Source organism: Talpa europaea, assembly GCF_964194135.1.
Source record: "Talpa europaea genome assembly, chromosome: 1".
Taxonomy (NCBI): domain Eukaryota; kingdom Metazoa; phylum Chordata; class Mammalia; order Eulipotyphla; family Talpidae; genus Talpa; species Talpa europaea.
Window position 1 is genome coordinate 108,529,757 of NC_140073.1, and position 24,549 is coordinate 108,554,305.

A 24,549-nucleotide genomic window follows, 5' to 3' on the forward strand; every position below is an offset into this window, starting at 1 on the left:
CTTCTGTTGCCTTTTCACTCTTACCTGCAAAAAGCATCAAAGTCCAGTACCTATGACTGACCAGGTGTTAGGTCCTACAAGGTATTAGCCAAACTTAGATCCTTTCCATACAGCCACAGACTAATGTGAACATAATTTCCCCTTTTAGAGTTATGTTTATGAAGATGTTCAGATTCATGTTGCTCTACCCCTCTACCTTCTGCTCTCATTTCTTAAGTACACTTTATTTTTTTTTAGAGATTTATTTATTTATGCACATAAGAACTGGGTACAGGCCAGAGGTATGGGGGGTAAGAGGATTCACCAGAGACAGAGTGGGGAACAGAACAGGCAAGTCAACTGAAATACACTGCTGAGGGGAGCAGTGGGTGAGACAGGAGAGGTCTGCTGCACCATGTGGGTAGCTCCCTTGCTGGGGTTTGAACTAGTGCTACAGAGGCTGCGGATAGCTTCATAGATTGAATCTTAACCCCTTGCGCCACCAGGGAGGCCCTCTTAAGGACACTTGAAATCCCATAAAAGAAAAGACCATTTAAAATAGAAGGAAAAAAGAAAAAGTGCAAGTTGCTGCTTAAGAAATAAAAGTATTCCTGTTTCAATAACCTATTGCTCCTAATCCTATGAAGTGGTATACATAACAAACTTTTTTTTCCCATCAGAAAACATCTGTATGGATTATTTCATTACAACGCCACGATGCTTAGACTTGAGTCACTTCCAGATCCCACAGACACTTGGGAAATTGTAGAGACCATAGGCAAGGGAACCTATGGTAAGGTCTATAAGGTAACTAATAAGAAGGATGGCAGCCTGGCCGCAGTGAAAATTCTGGATCCAATTAGTGTAAGTAATGGCGGTAATTGTAATTACAATATAATCTTTCTTGTATACTGAGCTTTCAACTTCTTTCCTGATTCTAGGGATAAATTCATGAAACCTGGCATGCAACCTCAAAGTTAGTCATAATTTGTCAGCACACCTGAATTAAGGGACTCCACTGGAATTTAAATTTTCCTTGACTTCCCATTTCTTGTCCATTTTTTTCTCATTTGGTTTTAGTCCTCTTTAGTCTTCAAAAGTTGTTCTTTCAAAAGAGTGATTTATATCCCTCCCTGAGTTTTTACAGAAATTGGTCTCTTTGTAAGTTACAAAGTGACCCAGGCTTCTGCTGTTTAATCATCTAGCCTAGCATCTTATTTCAGGGCACTGAGCACTGAGGTTATAATACTGTATGCTGTTTTACACAGTGAGGTTGTAAGTGTTCTATCCTGGTTGGATCTTTCAAGCTACTGCTCCTTAACTGCTTTGAAAATTTAGACATTTTTAATTAAAAAAATATATAGGGCCTCCCCGGTGGCGCAGCGGTTGAGTGCTGGGTTGCGAAGCTGCCCGCAGCCTCTGCGGCGCCGGTTCGATCCCCGGCTGCTCCCCGGCCACCAGAGGAGGGTCCCACATGGCGCGCAGACCTCTCCTGCCGCCCGCTGCTCCCCTCAGCAGTGTGCCTCGGTCCTTCTGCCTGCTCTGCTCCCCGCTCTGGCTCTGGTGAATTCTCTCACCCTCCTGTGCTTCTGACTGTACCCAGTGCTTGTATCAATCAATCAATCAATAAATCTTAAAAATATATATATATATGTATATATAATAGTATTGTTGAAGCAAAAGAATGTAATGAAGATGTTTTATTGGTATCATAGAAAGTTTTAGTTAGGATATGAATATCCATTGTTAGATATTTTCAAGATATGGTAGTAAGGACATTAAAAATACAATATAAATATACTTTCAGTGATTACTTGAGATTGATGTTATACCTGTATTCTTCCTTACACATTAGACTTAATCCAACATGTGTTTTTTTTAACCCTGTTTAGGATATGGATGAAGAGATTGAGGCAGAATACAACATATTGCAGTTTCTTCCTAATCATCCCAACGTTGTAAAGTTTTATGGAATGTTTTACAGAGCAGATCACTGTGTAGGAGGACAGCTGTGGTTAGTCCTAGAGGTAAGAGCTCCTACTGGGTAACAGAGACACAGATGCTTTGGTTAAGTAGAAGATATACCTTGAGGAGTTGGTCTCTCTTGGGTGTCACAGGTACTTTACCAGATGTGGTGTTCCCCTCTATAGTTCTTACAGGTTGGCTGTGTGCTGAAATGCTCATGTTTCTCTGCTTCAAAAGTTTAATAATCTTTATTCAGATACAGAGCAAATACAGGAATACAGTTGGGAAAGGTATATTTTCTTGTCCAAACTGGGGCTATTTCATAGAAAATATGTTCCAGTGATTGCAACTCTTTTTCAAAAATTATTAACACAAGGTTTACTTGGCTTGCCAACTTTGAGTTAGCCCATTCATATTCATTAATAATCATCTTAGAAATTAGGAAATGAAAACTGCAGGTTTGGGCAAGGGAGACACTGAACAACAGTTTGCTTGCAACAGAGGTCTAAGCCCACCCTCTGGGAGATGGAGAGCTGCAATGCTCAGTGTTGTCCTGGATTGTCTTTCTATTGCCAATCACTGGCTGTGTGCAGCTCAGGAAAGGGCATGACCTCTGGTAGAGGCAATTTTCTGTAGCAGGGGCAATTTCTAGCAAGAGATACAGAGGGAGCAGCCGGTATTCATGACAGCATCTGCTCTGAAGGGAGCATCACTGTATCCACCATAGTCCAACTTGCTCCCTCTCTTATGAATGGGAATGAATATGTGTATCTAGGTGCAGACAAGTGAATTCCAAACAAATCCAGTTCCCCATGGGACTAATGTGGTAAAGATATAATAATGCAAACGTGAAATTCTTATATTAGGACTGGTCTATAATCCTCACTATGCCCACCATGATTTATTTAGAGTCTGCCCTTCTGAACAAGGACATATCTTGGTGTCTGAGATCATAAATGTGATCTAGGAGCAGCTCTGGTACCTCTTGTCTGGCTTTTCTGCCTGGCTCTGGGAAAGCCTGTGCAAAGGACAGTGTATGCTGGCTGCCACAACAACCATGAGGAAGAACATGAATCAAAATTTACTACCCACATACATACACACACAGTCTCACACAACTGGAAGACCATGGTGTTCCACACAGCACCCTGACCATTTTGTGCTCTCTGCAGCTTTTTAAAAAGTGCTTTAGATGACTTGCACAATAAAATTATGCTCTGTTTAATAGTATCCTGTTGAATATAATCCTCATTCTGTATATTGAGATTAAATTTATGTGGTCTTTGCTCTTTCCTTGCTGAATGCGATGAAAGGACCAGTAAGATAGTCTTCCATGGAGCAATTCTAAGTATAGAAAAATGTTATTAATAGCCTTCTTAAATCACCCCAACTCTGAAAACAAAAACAAATAAAAATGCCATTTCTGAAATTCATTACTAATTGTTAGCAGCAAGCAAGCCAAGACACTCTTTCATGACAGACACCTTTTGTATTAGAAAGATATGAGGAGAAAACACACATAATAATGCTTTGGGAAATGTGTGAATACATTTTATTCTAGATTAATATTAAGTTTGAAAAAAATCCCTGTGTTCTATTACCTCTCATTTAAATGAAATATAATAAGAAATAAGGCCTTTAATAAAAATATAAATACTAAAAGAAAAGAAAAACAATACTTGGAAAAAATGTCTATTATGTACACAAGAATGAACTATCTTCTCTTTTTTTCCTTTTATTATAAAATCTTCAGCAGATAAATACTATTTTCAGCACAAATCATGTGTTCAACTTAAAAGAAATAGTTTGGTATTTAGAGTGCGAGTAAATAAGACTCTAAACAAAAAAAGCACCATATTTTTTTTTTAAAAAAAGCTAGAATCAATTTAAAAAAAATTTTTTTTTTCCCTAGAGATTTATGTTTAAGTATCTAAACTGGGAGTTTGGAAAGGATAGGTGGAAGAAACACTTTTGTAGTTTTTGCTTTTATTTAAGGCCCTAGAAAGACTTCATATTCATTGGTATGAATCAAGTTTTCATCGCATTAACATGTCAGGATCATAGCAGGACTCTGTTGATCTGGAACCTGGGACTAGTAGGTTTTGATTGGCCAGAGATGGTTAGAGAGCACTGACTCAGACAGTAAGTCCTGGCAGGGCTCTAGAATGAGAGTCACTGGAGTGCTAGGGGTCTGGAGGAAGGTATAGTACACTTAGGAATGGGGAAGGGGAGACTTTGAAATGCAACAGTGTGTATCCCACCTACATGTGTTCTAGGCGTTCATCTAAAGGAAGAGGGAGTGAGGACCTGGGAATGGGAAGCATTCTGCTCACTATTCTGCTCATAAGTATGTGCCCTGGAGAGAGAGCCCAGAGTGGGGAGTCTCAAGACTCACTGACTCTTGTGTTGTATGTCACCACTCTGACTGGAACTCTATGGTTACGAATGACATAATTTTCATTCTTCTAGGTGCAAGGCAGTGATTTTACCTCATATCAACAAAATAAACAGTTTTCCCAACTGAGAAGTGGGCAATACCTAACATGATGCTTCTTCTAAGGCATCTTAAGAGTAACTTTTACAATCCTTTACTCTTGCTTTTTTGCCTTCTGTAGAGCCTGACATCCTTGAAAGATAAAGGCATGGGACAGAGGACACTAAAAAGGAATTTTTCTTAATTCTCAATTTGACTCAGTCAATGCCAGTGTAAAATCTATTTGAAAGTTGGAGCTTTGACTAGAATAAAGGTCTGGTAATTGTGTTACATGGGCTATTCTTTAAGAACATGGAGGAAAGTTGATGGCTTATTGAACAATGAACATTTTATTGCTTGCAATTATGGCCATCTTAGCAAGTGTACTTACAGTGATTGAATCAATATTCAATGATATTTTGGAAAATAGATGTGGAATGTAAATGATTTTTCTTTTTTTCTTTGTTTGGAGAAAAATGTTCATTATATTCTAGATGCATCCAGCTGCTCCATTTCCTGAATGCTGAGGGCATAGAGAGAAATGCAGGGGTGGAGACACCTCTGTGTTTGAATCTGATGGCTGGAGGAGTGGGTAGGAATAAAGGGCTGTGTCTGTCAACCTGCAGGGGTGGCAGAGGAGGCCTGGTTGCAGTCTCATAATTCTCAGGGGATTATTTTATGTCATGCATTTAAATATCATTCCTTGTTATGCTTTAAAAATGTTCAGTCTGTTTCAGTGAACATTTAGTCTGGTTAGGTAATTGTCAGTGTGTATTTGCTTTCCTCTTTTTATATCCAAGTGCCCAAAGCCCTTTCTCTATCCCATGGACTGCCCTTTGAAATCTTGCTCGTAGGCTTATCGGCTTCACAGGAGAACTTCCTCTAGAGGTGTCCTGAGCAGTTTAATTATATGTTTTTGTGAATCACAGGATGAGATAGCTCTCAAACTCTGACATTTAGTGAACAAAAAGTACCAAGGTACCTTTCCTTGTTTTTCAATCTGTACTGAGTTTTGATTTTGCTGACAAAATGGCTGCCCTTAAAACCTATAGGTTCTAGAGCTATGAAGATAGTTTATAAATTGAGTTGAATAAGCTCCTGTTACAAAAATGACTACTTTTAAAGTAGGGCAGGAAAGAGACTCAAATGAGGTTTCAGGAAAAAATTCCAGGGTTGAGTTAACTTGGATCATCACCAACATTTAATTTAAATTTTCTCCAGGTAGAATTTTAAAGTGCACTTAAACAATTCAATAAAGCCTATGCCTCCCTGAGATGGGAGCCAGGTGAGCAGTGGTTTTGGAAGGTGTTATGTATGTCTTGCATCCCTATTATTGTGTTGGCTTTAGAGGATCACAGAACTTTATTGATACTTTCCTTATTCTTATAGGATCCCTGGATCTGTCACTTTTTCATTTTCTACATTTAGTTGGTTAGAAACTTGTCTTGCTTTTAATGTAGGAAAGACTCCCATATCTGTGTCTGTTCATCCTCATGATTCTTGATTTTTTGACCCTGCCTCTTGATTGCTTCAGTACCTTCTAATAGTCCAGCACCCAGAATCTTCCTTTCATATTTACCCTCCATTCTGCTGCCCAAGTTATCTTTTTAGAATGCAAATCTGAACAGAGACCTCCTACCTAAAATCTGTTTATAGCTTATAATCCTAACAGAATATTGTAATATTATAATACACATATGGTCATAATAAAGCCTATATTCCTTAGTAGGGAACACCTGTCATTATTGTTCTCCATTTTCCTGTCCCATTTCCCTTGCCTTAGGGTCTTGGCACTCTCTATTGCAACAGTAGCAGAGTATTTAGAACTACAGATACACACACACACACACACACACACAGAGACAGACACCCTCCCCATAATATTCCTTCCTTTGCACACAGTGTTCCTTGTCCTCCCGCCATAACCCATTTGTCCTTCAAACTAATAAATGTTATGTTCTCTGGAAAGCTTCCCCAGATAGTCCTTTCTTCACTCCACCTCAGCAGCATTCAGCATTCCTACTTCAGGCCACTATGCTCCCTTAGACACATCCCTATTTGCATACACCACACTCTAATTGCTTATGTGTGCATTACTCTTGTTAAGTTCTTTGAGGGCAGGAGTGTGTCATGTTCATGGCTGAATAATGGGTAATAAACTCAACATCAGAAACTATTGAGAACAAAGGGATAACTTTTTCTTTAATAACTAACCTTTGTTCTTGACCCACTGGCCTGCCTAGAGAGGCAATTGATTTTAACTCATTCTATTAAATTTAGTCTAACTGAGTGAATTTTTGCAGGAGGATTAAATCCTAGTATTTAGAGCCCACTTTCACAGTCCATTTCTATGTTGAGTCATTTGGGTAAAGACTCAGTTTTGTTTCGGCCTCTTCTTTCCCTTTTCCACTTCTTTCTCCCCTTCCCTTTTCCCTGGGTGCCATGTCCAACAGGTGCTTATGTAAAGTCGTGGCAGCTCAGCAGGGACCTCTGTACAATGCTGTAACCCCCAAATCCTTTGTGTTCTGCCTTTCCTATATTCTTATGTCTGGTCTCTGTTACGCCCTCCTATGAGGTCCCCACTTTCTTTGATTTTCTCATTCAAACTCTAGCCTGACCCTGTCCCCAAAGAGAATATAAAGTTTTGAGTCTCCTGAAAGTAGTAACAGGCCATTTGGAACTGTTATAGTGCCGGACTTGGTCAGCCTCACCCTCCCCTGTTGCCATTTCCACTCGACATGAACACTTCTTTGTTGCTTGAGGCTCCTTTGCCTCATGGAAATCTCCCCTGAATTTCCAAATGGGAAATTCAGTTTCAGGAGAAATTGAAGTTTCTATTACATTTTCCCCTTGTACAGAACCACCAGGAGGGAGTATCTTGTTCTTTCAAGCTGTTCATACTGTCTGCCAGACCCAGAAGGGCTCTTCTTGTGGAGGGAGATTATTCCTTAGCTCATTTGATACATTTGGCCTTGGTCATCATTTGATTCTGTGGTCAATTCTGCAATTTTTAGTCTTTAAAATATAGGATCTAGTTGGGGAGTCCTGAGAGAATTATCCTTGAATCATGGCACTGAAAAGGCATTCATTTTTTTTTTTTAATAAATTTTATTTTTATATTTCCCATACAATTGCAACCCCCTTATTTTGACCCCAATCCCTCACCTCCCCGCCCCCCACCCCCATAGAGTGTCTCTGGTTCATAGTTTTTTGTTGATTTTGATTTTCACTTTCTTATAGTTATTCATTTTCCTGGTCTCTTATTTAAGGTTTCTAGATTCCTGCTATGAGTGAGACCATCCGGTATTTTTCTTTTTCTTTCTGGCTTATTTTGCTGAGCATGATCCCTTCCAGCGCCATCCATGTTGCTGCAAATTGCATGTGTTTATCTTTTTTGAATGCTGAGTAATATTCCATGGTGTATATGTACCACATCTTCTTGATCCAGTCATCTATTTTTGGGCATTTGGGTTGTTTCCAAAGCTTAGCTATTGTAAATAGTGCTGCTATAAACATAGGGGTGCAGGTATTCTTTGGAATTACTGTTTCTGTGTCCTCTGGGTAAATACCTAGGAGTGGAATTGCTGGATCATATGGGAGCTCTATGTTTAGTAGGTCCAGAAATCTCCACACAGCTCTCCATAGTGGTTGGACCAGTTTGCACTCCCACCAAAAGTGCAGGAGAATTCCTTGAAAAGGCATTCATCACTCAAGAGGTTATTGGACACTAAATGTGATTTTCCCTATCGAAGTCATGAAGCAAAGTTGGAAGCAAAGGAATGTGGAATCATGGGGAAGACATTTCCCTGGTACTCAACTTCAGGGTCATCAGAGCTATCAGTGATGAGGTATCTGTTACACCTGACAATTGTAGAGAGTGGAGCCCAAGGTCATTTCCTATAATTCTGAACTTATGCGATCATTATAGTCTTTGGTAGTCTTTACCGCTTCTAGGATCCCTCCTTGAATTATTTCTGGAGATAGTAATTTTATCCTAGTTTTAAAGATTGTAAATTTTCCTAATTCTATGTTAGATTTTTAATCATACTCTTGCTTATGAACAATTTAAATGGTAAAAACCTGGGAAGATTAAGGTCTGGGTCTCTTGACTGTCAGTATGTGTGTGAAGTATCTGCCACTTAGGTAGCAGAGATGATACAGACATCAGAAGCATCTGTTCTCCCTTTTACTAAAATATTGTAAATGTTCTAATTAAAGTTGAATAGATCCTCATGTATTATTATTTTGACAAAGAGTTGTCTTTTTCAGAAAGGTGCTATTCTATGCGCCCTCAGATTTCCTTGTTTAGGAAAAGCCAGTTGACTCAAGCAGCCACACCCAGGGGGCCCCTCTACTGTTTACTAGTTAACTCTCAATTGCAAAGTTCCAAGAGAAGCAAACCTAATTTACTGAAGCAGGGTGTTAACCTTTGTGATGATGAAGGTGGCTCTTGGAAGCTGATGAAAATTCTGAATTTTCTGAGCAGGGAAATGCAGTATGTAGGACATACTGCATACAATTTCAAGGTATTTACATGTCCTCACATCAACTAAGAAACTTTTTTATTTTACATTTTAAAAGAATAGATTTATTAGAAAAAGAGGCAGCTGCATAGTCACAGGCAGGCAGGAGAGCGGCCAAGAACCTTGATTAAAGCTGGCATGTAGTAAACCCAGACTTGCACACTGACTTTGGCAGTTAGTAAAAATTATCCTTGAAAACCCTTAAACTGCTGAGAAAGTAAAGCAGACCCGGTTTATGGACTCAAAACTTAGTACATAAAAAGGCAAATATTTAAAATACAATCTTGGTGTTGATAATGAGGGAAAAAAGAGTGTGAAAGGGCATGAAGTTGCTGAAAGCTGAAAGTTGACTAGGAAATGGTTACATAGACATACTATGCAATTCTACTTCATAAAGTTGACACGGAACTCTAGAAAGAGCTGGTTAGGCTTCTGATGCCTGTGGTACTGTTATAGGGCAGCCCCGATATTGAACGGGTTGCCTGGCTGTGGGTCCTCACCGGCGTGCTTACAAGGGACTTATTACACTCCACTACAGGCACACACAAGAGGTTAATAAAAGGTTTATTTACAAGAGAAAAGGAAATAAGGAAAATGTACAACTCAGGGAGAAAATAGGGAAATAAAGTCTTTAATGCGTACTACTCCATCCGCAGACCTGGAAACCCAAAGGCACTCTCAGCACTGGCCAGATGCTGCGAGCTGGCGGGGAGCCAAAATGGGGGACCCCCTGCAAAGCCCACGTGTCTGGCTTTATACCAACCTGGCTGCTTAACCCCACCCTCAGGTCCCAGCCACCTTCCCTTTGGTGGTGATGGGATTTGGAGTTCCCAGTGTCTTTGGCTTTGGCCTGGGGTGGGGGTGGAGTCCACAAAGCCTGTATGGAATTAGCTTTAGGACATATCCCTCCCCCCCCCCCCCCAACAGTGCCAGCACTGGAGGCAGGAAGGTTTGAAATGACTAAAATTTATTTTCTGGCAGGTATCAGGGATACCCATCTTGCCTCTTCCAATCCTTTATACAAAATAAACATTACAAAAAAGACAGTATGCATGTAAAATGAAAAATATCCAATAAGTCACCATGATTACTTACATGCATTGTCTTTCAATTTAGAAATTTCAGAAATTCTAGATAATGACTAGTATTTTTATATTTCACTTGGCAATTGAAAAAAAATCAGTTATTTTTTTATTTTTATATTCCCCATACAGTTGCAACGCCCTGAAAAAAAAAATCAGTTTTTTGACACACATTTACACTCAAATCATCACCTGGAATAAATCATGCATAACACACACACACACACACACCCCATATTTGATTGTGTAATGGGAATTTTAATGATTCTGAACTGGAGTTTTGTGATCTGCAAATTAATTTTATTATATGAGATCAGTAATCAGTGGGCTTTTCTTAATGTCTTCATTTTTCTTTTTGTATGTGTTCTACTCTTTCTGTCTGGCACCATCTCTTGCAGCTATGTAATGGAGGCTCCGTCACTGAGCTTGTCAAAAGTTTGCTACGGTGTGGCCAGCGGATGGATGAAGCAATGATCTCATACATCTTGTACGGGGCCCTCTTGGTAAGAATGTCCACCAGGTTGGGGATGACAGTGGAGGGGGTATTTTGTCATCCCTGAATCCCTATTTGCATATTAACACTGGAGAAATCACTCTATAATAAGCAAGATTTATAACAACAGGGAGATATAGCTGAATATGGACTTTGATTAGACTTTTAGTAATAGGGTGATTGTTTTAAAACAACTACAAATCTCCCCTTTCTTTTTGTGTGTTGGCGGTGGGCACATGCAGGGTCTTCAGCATTTGCACAACAACCAAATCATCCACCGTGATGTCAAGGGGAATAACATTCTTCTGACAACAGAAGGAGGAGTTAAGCTCGTTGACTTTGGTAAAGACTGCTTGTCATTTGTTTTCTTGATGTGTGCAATTTAGCCGAGGGCAACAATTTACTGCAATTTCAAAAGACTGGGGCCTCTTTACTACAACATAGGCTGAGGGACTTTTCCAGTCAACACAGACTGGAAAATGGGGGGTGGGGGTGGGTACCAGATGGATCACCCTAGGAGAAGCTGTTTGTTAATCTATTTTCAGCTTTAGAGCAATTTTATTAAAGAGAGAAAATGAAAGTGTTTTGAAAGAAGAATTTGACAGAAAAAGTTTGGTTTTCTGGGAAGAATTTCACATCTCAAGGCAATTGTCTATAATTTACATTTTGTCATTTCTTCTTTTGCATATGAAAATAGAAAGCCATTGGTCTTTCAAATGACTTTGTCTAGCCTTAGGCATACTTATTCCCTGTGAGCAGAAGGTAAAATAGTCCTTTGGGTCTGCAAGCTAACATCCCTTTAAATTGTGATTATTGCTGTACATGAGAGGTTAGCTGAACTGGAAGCATGAACAGGAAATGGAAGTGTGAGAGGAAATGGAGAACATTATCACTTAAGGCCAGAGAATTATTAAATATCTCCTCACAGCTCTTATGTATTGATATTCATAAACTAACAAACCATTTGGTTTTTCCTTTTTAAAATTATCAAATGATTCAATCTTTTAAATGAGTTTAACAACAGTATTTCGGCATGATTATTACAAATAATGAGAAAACAAATACAAAGACACTTTTAAAAATGTTCTTTATTGATAGTATAGTAAAAGAAAAGATTGATGATTTTATATATCCAATGTTTTATTGGTAAGAAAGGATTGCTAAAATATTTAAATAAATGATTTGTTCAGAAGAAATTACTCAAAAATAAATGAAGTTACTTTAGGTGTATGGGTCTATTTACCAAAGACAAGCAAAGAAAAATGGCAGAGGAGCATTTTGTTCAAGTCTTATGCTCCTCTTTCTAGTCATTAGGAATGGTGTAACTCCACAGATATGCTGTGTGTGTAGCATCAGAGAGGTATTTTCCACATAACCCAGGGGAGTGATAAATATGTTATAAAGGAAAGAGCCTAGGAAGATGCAGATAGGGATTAATGCTGATTTATCCACTTAACCAGCACTGCAATTTGGCAGGAGGGTAAAGGCTCCTAATGTTTCCAGTAGAAGGTTCCTGAACTTCCAGGAATGTCTAGAAATTATTTCTAGGCATTATGTCTACAAGAAATTTCTAGACACACTGTCTAGACATTAAAAACAGTTTTTTGAAACCAATTTTTTTAAATCAAAATTATGTGGAGGACTTGGTAAAATAGGAAATTATCCAAGGCTAATAGAGTTTAGGATACTCTCTGGCTTTCTAATAAAGAGTGGCTAGCACCACTACCAGTTGTGCTACCCATGAGTTCTTGGCAAATATACACCTGGTTTTCAAAGGTATGTCCTTTGCTAATGAGCTCAAGTATCCAGGTTTCTAAGTTCTGGTCATTAATAGGTTTAATGGCAACCAGTCATTTTTTAAGGACTGCATTAGATAGTTGGCATAAAAGAATTTCTTAAATTTATAAAATAATTTACAATCTATAAATCATTTTCACATTTGCTTTCTTATTCTTAAGAAAAACTCCTTGTGTGAGATGTGATGGGTATCATTCTCCCCAATTTGGAGTGTAAAGAAAAGTCACTTTCTGAGAGTGAGGTGACCCAAAGCTATACAATTAGGAAGAGGCATTGGAAAGCAGGTCTTATAACTGCTACTCCAGTGTGCCTTTATGTCTACTTTATTACCATGCACCATAAAAAAGAGAACTGGCTGAAGACTAAGACAGATAAAGTATATTAGGATTATATTAAAACTGAGACCCTCAACATTGAGCCCTAGATAATATTATCAGTCAATTTCTTTTTCCATTTGACAAACATAGCTCTCTTGCCAGGTTTCCAGGCTTTCAGATAAGATAAGGAACTGAATATTTTTTATGTCTATACTGATGTTCCATTATAGATAATATGTGTCAATCTTCTTCCATAAAATGAAGCACTTTTTTAAGGAAGGAAATCACCCGAAATATTTTGGAAGTATAATAGAAAGAGATTTGGGGTTGATGTTGTTGATGTTTGTCTTTTGCTTCCATTTTGCAACAATACAGACTGGAATGTTAATTAGGAAAAAATATCACCTGATTTAGATGGGATGATAAATGTTCCTGCCCAGGGAATGGTTAGCAAAGTATAGCCTGTCTGCTGAGTCTGACCTACCTCCTGTTTTTGTAGACCTGTGAGCTAAGAATGGTTTTAAAAACTTAAGTGGTGGGGAAAAAAATCAAAAGGACAATATTTTGTGACATGAAAACTACATTCTTCCGTAAATAAAATTTTATGGAAACACAGCTACACTTGTTTCTGTGTTGTCTACGGCTGCTTTCATGCTGCAACAGCAGTTAAGTACTTGTGAACAGAGACCATGTAGCCCACAAAGCCAACAATATTTACTATCTGACCCATTATGGAAAAAGTTTGCTAACTTCTGGCCTAGCCGCATCCACTGCTCACTCCTGAAATTCAACACCCTTTTCTCATAGGGGTCTCTGCTCAACTTACCAGCACACGTCTACGGAGAAACACATCTGTTGGCACCCCGTTCTGGATGGCCCCTGAGGTAGGCAGGGGGGCATTTATTTCTTTGTGTTTGTTGAGCACCTAGATACTGTACTTTTTTATGGGAAAGGCATATGTTTCACCAATTTTTCAGGAAGAAGAAAATCTTTTATCCTTATTGAACTAAGTTCTGGCTTGGTGAGTGATAAGAATGATGAGATTTAATCAGGAAAGCAGGATTAAGGCAGAACTAGATCATAGTGTACCTCCATGGAGTTAGAAAAAACTGTCCCCCCTCTCCCCGCCTAAGATGGAGCCCTCTGTAAGGGCCGTGACTTGGCAACATTCAGGCTTTGTGTAAATGAATGAGAAGTCAACTCCCCTGGAGAGATGTAGCCCCAGTGACACATGCCTTGGTGAAGAGACAGATTTCAGCTCCAACTGGCCTATAGAACTATACACTGTAGCTTTGGTTGTTTTTTTCTTATCAGCTACATAGCAGCTTCTCTTATGTACTTTGCTGGCTCTCTGGTAAACTTGGGATTTGGTTCCAATTTAATTTTGGTATCATTTCATCACATCATCTGGGAAATGATGCATGTAGAAGTTTGGGGAGAACTTTCAGCTAGATAAGGCATACCCTGGAACACCAATGAGTACACTTTGTTTTCAGGTTAGCATTTCATTCTGCAGTACCCTAGCCCATGCCAGAGAGCAACTCTCTGGGATTAAGCAAAAGGGTTCTTTTAATAAGAGGCCTCCTGTAGTCATTGTCTCAGAGATCTTTACATCTCCAGTCTGTCCCCACAGCTATCCTTCCTCCTTGTGACTGCCAAGGTACTCTCCTAATTTGTTTACACCAACTACTCAGATTTCTGTAGTGGCTCCTCATTGTCGATGGCCCACTTTTTCATGCTTGGGTAATGGATAGACACATTTAGGGGAAATAGAAAAATCTTACAGATTCCAGTGTTTACCTAAATCTTAAATGTTTAAATTGTTTTTCTTTTTAAATGAAACTAGTTAACTCCTTATCACTTATATTTATAGATCAATAAAACCAAAAGGAAAAAAAGTATGAAAAAACTACAAAGCCAGTAACATTCAAGTGAGCAACTATAATGAGACAAATGCCATTATTTTTTGAAACTCATTTGTTATTTGCAACTGAGTGTGTTTCCGAACACATAGCACAGTTATTTCTAGTTACTTTGTCATAGTTACTACCACCTATCATGTGGCGACTCGGTTCTCCTGCCATTTTACTGTTTCAACTCGGGTGGTCTCTATTCAAAGAGCATCTCTGTTAGCCTCCAAATGGTACATTTCTGTTGGCTTGATGTCACCTTAAAAATAAACATAAATATGGAAATTGAAATTGCGTGGCAAAAGGTCTTCCAGATGACCTGGAATATATTTCACTACTTATCCTATTATCATTATTAATAATGACAAAATTATCATTGAATCAAAAACATAAACATACTGTTATTGGGACTTTGTGAAACCCACTTAGAGAAACACTGCAGGACAAAGTCAAAATCCTTTGGTTAGTGAACAAAGCCCTTCATAGCTACCTGTCCAGCCTCATCTCAGGTTCCATATTTATTCCACAGAAGTACCTCTAGAGTAGTAAATGTAGTAAATAACATTCCCAGTCCATCCTGATATATTATTCTTTTAAACTCTTCTATATGCTGTTATATCCTCTAGAGGGACTCTCAGAGATTTGGAAAATTCCTCCTCCATCTTCAATTCTCAGCTCAAATGCACCCCCCCTTGGAAACCGTCCCTAATCTCTGGCTGAAGTTGAAAGTCCTATCCTTAAGTCTCCATTGTAGCCTTTACTCCAGATACTAATGCACCATGGCCTTTCCTTTGCAATTGCTAGCAAGCAGGTTTCCTAACTAGAGCCTGAGCTCTGGCAAGGACTTGAGATGTCTAGGTCTTTGCGCAGTGCTTTGTGCAGAGTAGGTACTCAAATATGTATCTGCTGGTCAAGAGCCAGAGGAGAAGGTGAATTTGGTGGGTAGTCTGAGAAGGGCTTCACAACTCTCTGTGTTAGCCGATTTTTCTCTGTAGTTTTTGATATATCTGTTCTTAAATGAAAATGTAAGTAAGGCCACTCAGTTCATGCTTGGGTAGGCATAATGTGGACTATAACAGTCCCTGTTGTAATCTAGAGCAAGCCAATGTTTTCAGAATTGCAAAATGTAATTAAAAGAAGACAGCCCTTGACTTTGTATACTTCTTATGAGGTTGGTGGCTTTTCAATTTCAGCTGAGTTCAATGAAATATGTGGAGAGTTACTATAAGCAACATCTTAGTGATGTGTAATAAGCTTCTGTTGCCCAGATTACCTGGAATTGCTTCCCTTATTGACAGGGTAAAGTCAGCATCTCATCCTGCCTGCTGTAGTGGATAAATTGAGGAGTAGACAGATTACTCTGTGAGACCTTGTCAGTGCCTTTCAGGAATAAGTATCTTCTTCATACATGCCTCAAATAATCTTTCAGAATGTGGGATTGTGTCCATTGCAGTTCTTAGGACTCAGGCCTATACCATCCTCACATTTTTATTTTCTAAATGGAGAATTATTTTTTCAAACAAAGCCTCCTATCACGCCATAATCCTCTGTAAGACTATCCACAGGAACAGTCATCCATTTGTCAATTCATTCAAGAAACATTTATACTCTCCCCTGTGAGCAATGCTTTGGGGCAAAAGCAGTCTGTAAAGTGCAATCAGCAATGGTTCAGATAACATTGTCTTCCAATGATGGCCTGCATCCTATATTGATCCGAATATGCTTTTACTTCTGTTGGTGTGAATAAGTGACATTTAGATTAAATATGACAGCAGTGCAGGCAATCCCTTTGCCAATAGAATAAAACCATCACAGGCAACCTGTGCTTTTACTCTGAAAATATAGCTGAAAGATTCTTGATCCTATTTTATTTTTGAGAAATTGAAGCAAATTATTCTTTCCCCATTTATATTTCCCCAGGTTGAGTTACTGCAATATTTAATTTAAATAAGCTATACTACAAACTAGGTAGCTAATGGAATGTGACCATACCACAATCAAATGTTGACACGCAGTCCAAATGCACAGTTCACTGGGGCAGCTCAAAGCTGCAGCGTGAATTCACTCTCATTTTGTCAACACTCCCCACTTATTTCCTCTCACTGCTGTATTTGGACACTATGAAAATGGACTATACTAGGTAAAAATAGCATACATTCAGCAATGTAGAAGAAGAAAAATTCTAGAGGGTACCCATATTACTTTGAAATATTGCTACTGGGGAGATATTGCTGGCACAGTAAGGCAATGAAAGTCAAGAGTAGTACAATTTTTACAGTTTTTCAGTAGCATATTATGACTCAGGGAAGATTATTTTAAGAAGGAAAGAAAAGCCTATGTCTTTAGCAAATCACCCTGAGCAAAATGACTTAAACAATAGGAAATTAATTTTCTAGTGTAAGTGCAGAGATCGGTGATTCCAGCATTTGCTGGTTAGCAGTTAGGGAAAGCCATAAAAAATCCAGGTTCTTAAATTTCCCTGGATTTTTAAAAAAGATTTATTTTTATTTATACAAGAACTGGGGTACAGATCAGAGGCATGGGAGGGTGAGAGAATTCACCAGAGACAGAGTGAGGAGCAGAAAAGGCAGAAGGACCGAAGATACTGCTGAGGGGAACACTGGGCAAGGCAGGAGAGATCTGCCACGCCATGTGGGAATCTCCCTGGCTGGCCGGGAATCGAACCGGCGCTGTAGAGGCTGCAGACAGCTTCAGAGCACGGTGCTCAACCTGCTGCGCCACCAGGGAGGCCCTTAAATTTCCCTGGATGTTACTGCTGCAAACTACATGGCATTCTTGTTCAGTGACTGACTTAGGGACCTTTATGTCAATACTGCCTATGAACAGCTGAGGGACAACCATGGCTCCAGGAGTCCAACAGCCACCAGCACCCATGGGACAGTTCAAACTGATGTCCCCCTTCACTCCCATAGGGCTGCTCTTATAAGTGGGTTCTGTTCCTGTCCTGGGATCAAAACCACATCCTCCAATACCACTAACTAGTATTAGCTTTCTAGTACTGCCATAACATAGTAACACAAAAGGGTAGTTCAAAACAAAAGAAAATTATTATCTCACACTTCTGGAGGGTAGATGTTGAAAACTGAGATTTGTCAGGGCCATGGCTCCTTCTGAGGCCTCTAGAAGAGGCTTTTTTTTGCCACCTCTAGCTGCTGGCAATTTACTGCCAGTCTTTGGCATTCTTTGGCATTCTTTGACTTAGAGCTGTGTATGTCCAATCTTTGCCATCGGAGTCACATGGGGGTTCTTCCTCTATGTCTCTACATAACTGTCTTCTTATAAGGACACCAGTTGCAGTGGACTGGGGGCCCACCCTGTTCCAGTATGACTTCATCTAAACTCAACTCAGTATATCTGCAACTATCCCAGTTCCAAATAAGTTGATATTCTGAGGTCCTGGGGGGTTAGCACTTCAACATGTCTGTTCTTGAAGAACACATTTCATCCATAAAAACCCTCCAAATATTTAGCACCCCTCCTCTGTGGTAAATAAGTCACGTTTCCTAGGTAATTAGCCAGTCATTTGGAATCTGTAGATCTGCATGTTATAGATACTAGTTTTGTTTAGAGAAGCTTTGCTTTGCCTGCTTGTTTCTCTCTCACCTCCCCCCCCCTCCACCCTCTCTCCTTTTTCTCTCTTCCCCTCCCCTCCCTTCCGGTATATGAAGCAAACATAGTTACATAGTTCTTTCTGGATATATGAAGCTATCAAATTGCCGCACCACATGGGCTCTCAACAGCTTCAGCATTTTGTTTTTTCCTATCTGCTCTCTGCTCAAGCATTTCTGATGATCTCCTGAGATGTTTGACCAATGTCACAACATAACCCTCAACCTTCTGTTTGCACTGAGACTCTGGTCTCCCTGCCTGGTTTGTAGGCTGTACCTTAGTCATATATATGTATTTTTTTAAACACAGTCTTCCCATTAGCCATGTTGTCTGTTTTCTCCTCTACTGTCTCCTGAAAGCCAATTTCTTATAATACATAACATGAATAATAGTACAACATTACATAGAAGTTAAATTTTTTAAAAAGATTTATTTATTTATGCATACAAGAGCTGGGGTACAGGCCAGAGATGTGGGGGTGGGTGTCAGGTGAGAGGACCCATCAGAGACAGAGTGGGGAACAGAACAGGCAGACTGACTGAAATACACTGCTGAGGGGAGCAGCGGGCGAGACAGGAGAGGTCTGCTGTGCCATGTGGGTTGCTCCCTGCCCGGCCGGGGATTGAACTCGTGCTGCAGAGGCTGCGGATTGCTTTATAGTGCAGTGCTTAACCCTTTGCGCCACCAGGGAGACCCAGAAGTCAAACATTTTTTAAGTTGCTCACACCTACCTGTGAAATGCCAATTAGGCATGATCACATTGATTAACTATAAAGATAAGGAACCCAAGACTCTATCAGACCAAGGGCCCAGAGACCTGAAGTGTTAGGTGAGTGACAGTGACTGGACTCTATGTTAAGATTCACAGAACTAGGGAATTTCCAATACAACCCATTGTTTTGTGGTCCGTATTGGTATTGCTCAGTCAGTATTTGCATTATACACATACCAGTGATATACTAGTTTATTAAAAAAAAAAGGCCATACAAGCCTAATTTATGTCTATTTATGGTGATGGCATGGGGTGAGGACAGTTGACCTTTAACCTACTTTTCCCACCATCACACATGGAGAAGAATTAAACTGAATGCTTATAAAGAAATAAAGCAAGAAAAGGAATCAGAGTTGTCAAAGTTTTTATTGAGGACATCTGTAGATTATGTTAAAATAATGCACTGGTATGGCTGTTGAAATATTAAAATGTTTACATTCTGGATGGTAAATGGCTACTGTTCAGAGCCCCTTGATTGCTCCCTTGGCCACCAGAGTGCTCCCTTGGAATATTCAGACTTTCTAGTGACCTGGCAACTCTAGAGGGTAACTTTTGGTAAAAGCAGGGAACCTCAAGGACCAGCTCCAATGCTCCAGCCAGTTGATGATCAGAGTTTGAATACTGTGCCTCCTAAGCACGTATATGGTGAGAAGGGAACTTTTACTTAGTGAGGACCTGCTAATGCACCAGGGACTATGATAGGTGGTTTTTTAAGACATTTTATTTCATTCTCACAATAGCTCTATATAGCCGATATTTTCTCCATTTTGCAACTGAAGAATGTGAGGCTCCGTGAAGTATAAGATATAGTACCCAAATTCACATAATTAGCTAATATTGCAACAGTTTGACTCCTTAGAGGATATGGGGTACAAATTATATTTACCGAAGAAAATACTAAGGCAGGAGAAGATTCTCTCTGTGCTATTTCAGAACAGACTTGGGACCCCAGAATTCAGGTTTGCTAGCCCACCATTCTTGTACCCTTTCACTTTAGAGTGTTCAGACAAGATATTTGGTGTGGGACATGTGTGTCAGTTAATGGGGACAGCCCACACAACAAAGATTTGCAGAGATGTGGTGGAGTACTCTGAAATTGGAGTGCGAGTCACATCATTTTAAAAGACGCGCATGAAGGACCTCTCACCTCTAATTTATAGGTTGACTACACTTTGCAATCCCACCAATGTGAGTAACAGTTCATGTATTACAGATCCAGTTTACTTGGCTTTTTCCTAAAACAGCCAAAGGTCTGTTTTTGGATTAGACAGCAGACTTGTGGATAAAATAAACATTTGCTTCTTTTTAGAATTTTTTCCTTTTTATTTCCATCTGCTTGTTGTTGCAAACAAGAGCTAATCAGCTGAGCAGAGAAACAGATGTGCTGTGACGGCTCCAAAAATGGGCTCTCTCTCTGTCTGGCAAAGGGTCCTTGACAGGGGATGGTTGCCATAACAACCAGCTTACACCAATGCAGAAATATTGCAGGCTTTTTGCAACCACTCTTGCCTTCATTAATTATACCATTCCCACCTAAATTATATGATAATGCTTTTTCCTTTGCCACTGCCAGGACTAGAGATGACAAATGAGATATTTTGTGTTGAAGGACTGAGAAAGCCATAAATGGTAAGCCATAAACAGTACAGAGCTGAAGTATTATTATTGCCATTATTACCATTTTGTTCCCTAAATTCTAGCTAATGGTTTGGTTCCCAAAAAAGATTTAACATTATTGAATGCTTACTACGTCCCAGGCACTAAGTGCTTTATAAGAATTAATTCATTTACAATCTTCACAACAACCTCATGAAGTAAGTGCTATTATGAGTCCTCTATTTTAGATAAAATACATAAATCAAGAAAGTAGCTGCAAATCATGATTTGCACCAAACCAAATATTTGGTTTCAAAATCTCTTAACCATTATACTATAGAAAACTGTTTAGTGTGACCATCAATGTACTAGATAGAATGATCCTGCCTAATATGTTAGGCAGGAAAAAATACAATATTTCAACATTACACTGGAAATCAATGTAGTTAGTACCTGATGGAAGGATCTGGAAAAGCAAAATAACAAAGTTCTTTAGAATAGAATTTAGGAGATTTGGATTTTACTTTTAGCTCTGCCACTCATTTAAATAAGTGATTGTAGGTGCAGCAGACCTCTTCTGTCTCACCCGCTGCTCCCCTCAGCAGTATATTACAGTCAATCTGCCTGTTCTGTTCCCCACTCTGTCTCTGGTGTGAATCCTCTCACCCCTGCATCTCTGGCCTATACCCCAGTTCTTGTATGCATAAATAAATAAATCTTTAAAAAAATAAAAAAGTGATTGTAGTTAGTTATTTTGATATGATTTCAGTTTTGGTAGAATAGCTAAGAGCACAAATTCTGAAATCAAATATATCTGGGAACAAATCTTAGATATCTATATAAGCCAATTTATCTACAGACCTCCAGTAAGTTACTGAATATCTCTGATTAATAAGAGAGACAAAAGTTAAAAGAGGGAAAACCTGTTTCAAAGGATGATATGAAATAATATGCCTGAAGTGTTTGGTGAAGTAGTTATGTAATTAGTGCTTTTAAAAGTGTGGGTGTATATTACCCCCATCACAACCCCTCCCTAGCCTGTTTTCATCTGTAAGAGGAAATTGACTTGAGGAGTCTCTGCCTTCAAGCTCCCTTCTATTTTTCAGAAAATGCTTACAGTTTTCAGGGAAAAGCCTCTACCAGCTCTCACATCCCGTGTCTCTGGTGTTCTTCAGATAATAAAGGCAGTATCTCCCCCAGTCCCAATAAGGGTGAAGTGATGACAATGGCAAGACCTTTTGGGTCACTTTTACATGACTTTGTTTTAAAAGATTGGGGATTCTTGGGATCCCATCTGCCAGTCATTTCACTGTGGAGAACAGACTTTGGCTGTTTAGGAGATTCAAAGAGGGGGCTCAGAATCTTAGATGATGGGCCAAAAAGACCAGTGCATCTTCCTCCAAATACTCACTGAGATTCTAAAGCCAGACTCCTGTGTCAGTCTCTAAGAAGCAGAGGGATTCCCTCTTATCTTGTTCTGGGACTGACCTTGCCTGGTGCTGCCTTTGAGGACATTGAAGAATGAGGCAGGCACTTGGGGCTCTGGTGGATGAAGGACCTAGGACAAGGATGACATGACTGGGTGCAGCTCCAGCATTTAACCTCAGCTCCAGGGATGGCTCCCTTCTCAGTTAGAGTGCTGTGGGGAAGTTGAGTCATCATGTCATATGTCAGTGTGGAGGAGGGAGGCTGGCTCTGGAGGTGGTGGTGACATGTCATCACCCTCCTCCTGGTGGGTCTAAATATAGGACCCCACTCAAGGCCCTCAAATCCCAGATGTGCAAAGCACATGAGTCCTAGAGCAGAGGCCTTCTCCTCCCTCTGTGCTAAACAAGACGTGTCAAAGTAATGGCTTCTATGTGCATTTGAACTTTCTAGGCTGATCTTTTGCCCCTTCCTGGGGAGCTGAGAAAGGTCAAGGCATCTGTTATTTCTTCATCCACCAAAGAAGAACCTATATACTGTTGCCACAGGGATTGAAAGATTTGCTGGAGGAATGTCACAACTGATCTTGGCTCTTCTTGAGTTCTGAGTCCCAAGTTACCTGGTGGCAACTCTCCCATCAGTGTCTCTGCTACCCTGCCCAGGGCATGGGGACGCCACCCCATGAAAGGGAATTTACACCCATATCTGATAGTCATGGACCTGTTACTAGGAAACAAAGGGAGTTGAGCAGTCAGCACTAGAAGTGGGACCCCAAAGAAGCCTTGGGTTGGGGGTAAAGTGGTTGCAAGTGTGTGTGGGGAAAGTAGTATTTATGGTGCTCTATTTCAGTTTCCCCCCACACTTTTAACTTTCCCAAGTTAAAGGGCATAAGTTCATTAGGAATGTGGACATTCTCAGGTTGTGATACCACCCTGAGGGAGGAGAGGAGAGAATCCGAGGCTGCTTGCAGATGATGGGATATGCCCCAGCATGAACATTCAGATATTCTGATGGATTTGTGTCTCCTCTTATTTTTTAGATGCATTTGTGGGGGAGAAAGCTGTTTATTTTTTCTCATTATTTTCTTATTGTGGGCTTGTACTTTGTTTCTGTTGCCAACCAGCTACGTGACTTTAGGCAAGTTTTTTAATCTTTCTGAATCTGTTTCCTCATCTGAGTAGTAGTACTTGATCTAAGAAGCTGTAAAATGAACTGACTTGTAGAGCTCCTTCTGTTATAGGACAGGGAGAGGGGCAGCCCAAACCCCGCAAACCTGCCCATTCTACATGGGTTCTGCCATCCGCCGCATCAACACAAAACATAGGAGACTTTAATGGGAAGGAACTTTAATAAAACTAGGAAACAACACAGGTAAGGCAAAGAGTCTAGTTTCTAGTTTTGTTATAGGACAGGGAGAGGGGTAGCCCAAGCCCCGCAAACCTGCCCATTCTAAATGGGTTCTGCCATCCGCCGCATCAACACAAAACATAGGAGACTTTAATGGGAAGGAACTTTAATAAAACTAGGAAACAATACAGGTAAGGCAAAGAGTCTAGTTTCTAAGTGAAGCTCCCAAAGTTACCCGTCCCCTCGTGGGTAAAAGTCCATCCAAATGGGACTGGCCCAGAGCAAGGCCCCAAAGCCTGCCACAAGTCTAAAGCATCTTCCAGTGGGGACCCACAGAAAAGGGTCACAAACAACCAGACAAGCCCGGAAGGAAAAGAGCAAAATCAACATCCAGATAAAAGCTGCCATTGTCACCTCCCCACGGGTCTCACCCACATCTGTGTCACCCAGTCCACGACCAAAAGACAAGTGCAGTTTCTTCACGTGTCTCTAGGCTCCATGCGCCTCCTCCAGGTCTCCTGGCTCCATCCTGCTTCCTTCCTCAGTCTCTTCTTCAGCTTCTCTTCTTCCTGCTCAGCTCCACCCTCCCTTGGGTGGGGCAGGGAACCTCCCCCTTTCCTGGGGACCACCCTGTTATAGTTTCTAGTCTAGTTTCTAAATGAAGCATCCAGAGTTACCCGTCCCCTCGTGGGTAAAAGTCCATCCAAATGGGATTGGCCCAGAACAAGGCCCCAAAGCCTGCTACAAGTCTAAAGCATCTTCCAGTGGGGACCCACAGAAAAGGGTCACAAACAACCAGACAAGCCCGGAAGGAAAAGAGCAAAATCAACATCAAGATAAAAGCTGCCATTGTCACCTCCCCACGGGTCTCACCCACATCTGTGTCACCCAGTCCACGACCAAAAGACAAGCACAGTTTCTTCACGTGTCTCTAGGTTCCATATGCCTCCTCCAGGGCTCCTTCTGGCTCCATCCTGCTTCCTTCCTCAGTCCCTTCTTCTGCTTCTCCTCTTCCTGCTCAGCTCCACCCTCCCTTGGGTGGGGCAGGGAACCTCCCCCTTTCCTGGGGACCACCCTGTTGCACTTCCTCTTTCCTTAGTTGTGTTCTGGTAGAAGTAACACACCTACTCACAAAGGAAAGGGACCAGAAGAGAGTGAGGAGACAGAAGTGAGAGGTGACAAACCCATCTGCTTAAATAGAGAGTATGCTACATGCTCTTGGCATGGAAGTTACTGTGGC

General features: G+C 40.3%; 1 protein-coding gene across 1 annotated transcript in view; it reads left to right on the forward strand.

Annotated features, from left to right (window-relative positions):
• Positions 1–663: 663 nt before the first annotated feature.
• The window catches only part of MYO3B (myosin IIIB), a gene marked incomplete at its 3' end in the record, with an annotated part of 364,997 nt that continues 341,111 nt past the window's right edge, over positions 664–24,549 (forward strand). The window contains exons 1-5 of the mRNA XM_084258155.1: positions 664–843; positions 1,872–2,006; positions 10,421–10,525; positions 10,758–10,857; positions 13,437–13,513. Coding sequence (XP_084114281.1) covers positions 697–843; positions 1,872–2,006; positions 10,421–10,525; positions 10,758–10,857; positions 13,437–13,513 — 564 coding nt within the window. The 5' untranslated portion in view covers positions 664–696. The remainder of the gene's footprint in view (positions 844–1,871; positions 2,007–10,420; positions 10,526–10,757; positions 10,858–13,436; positions 13,514–24,549) is intronic.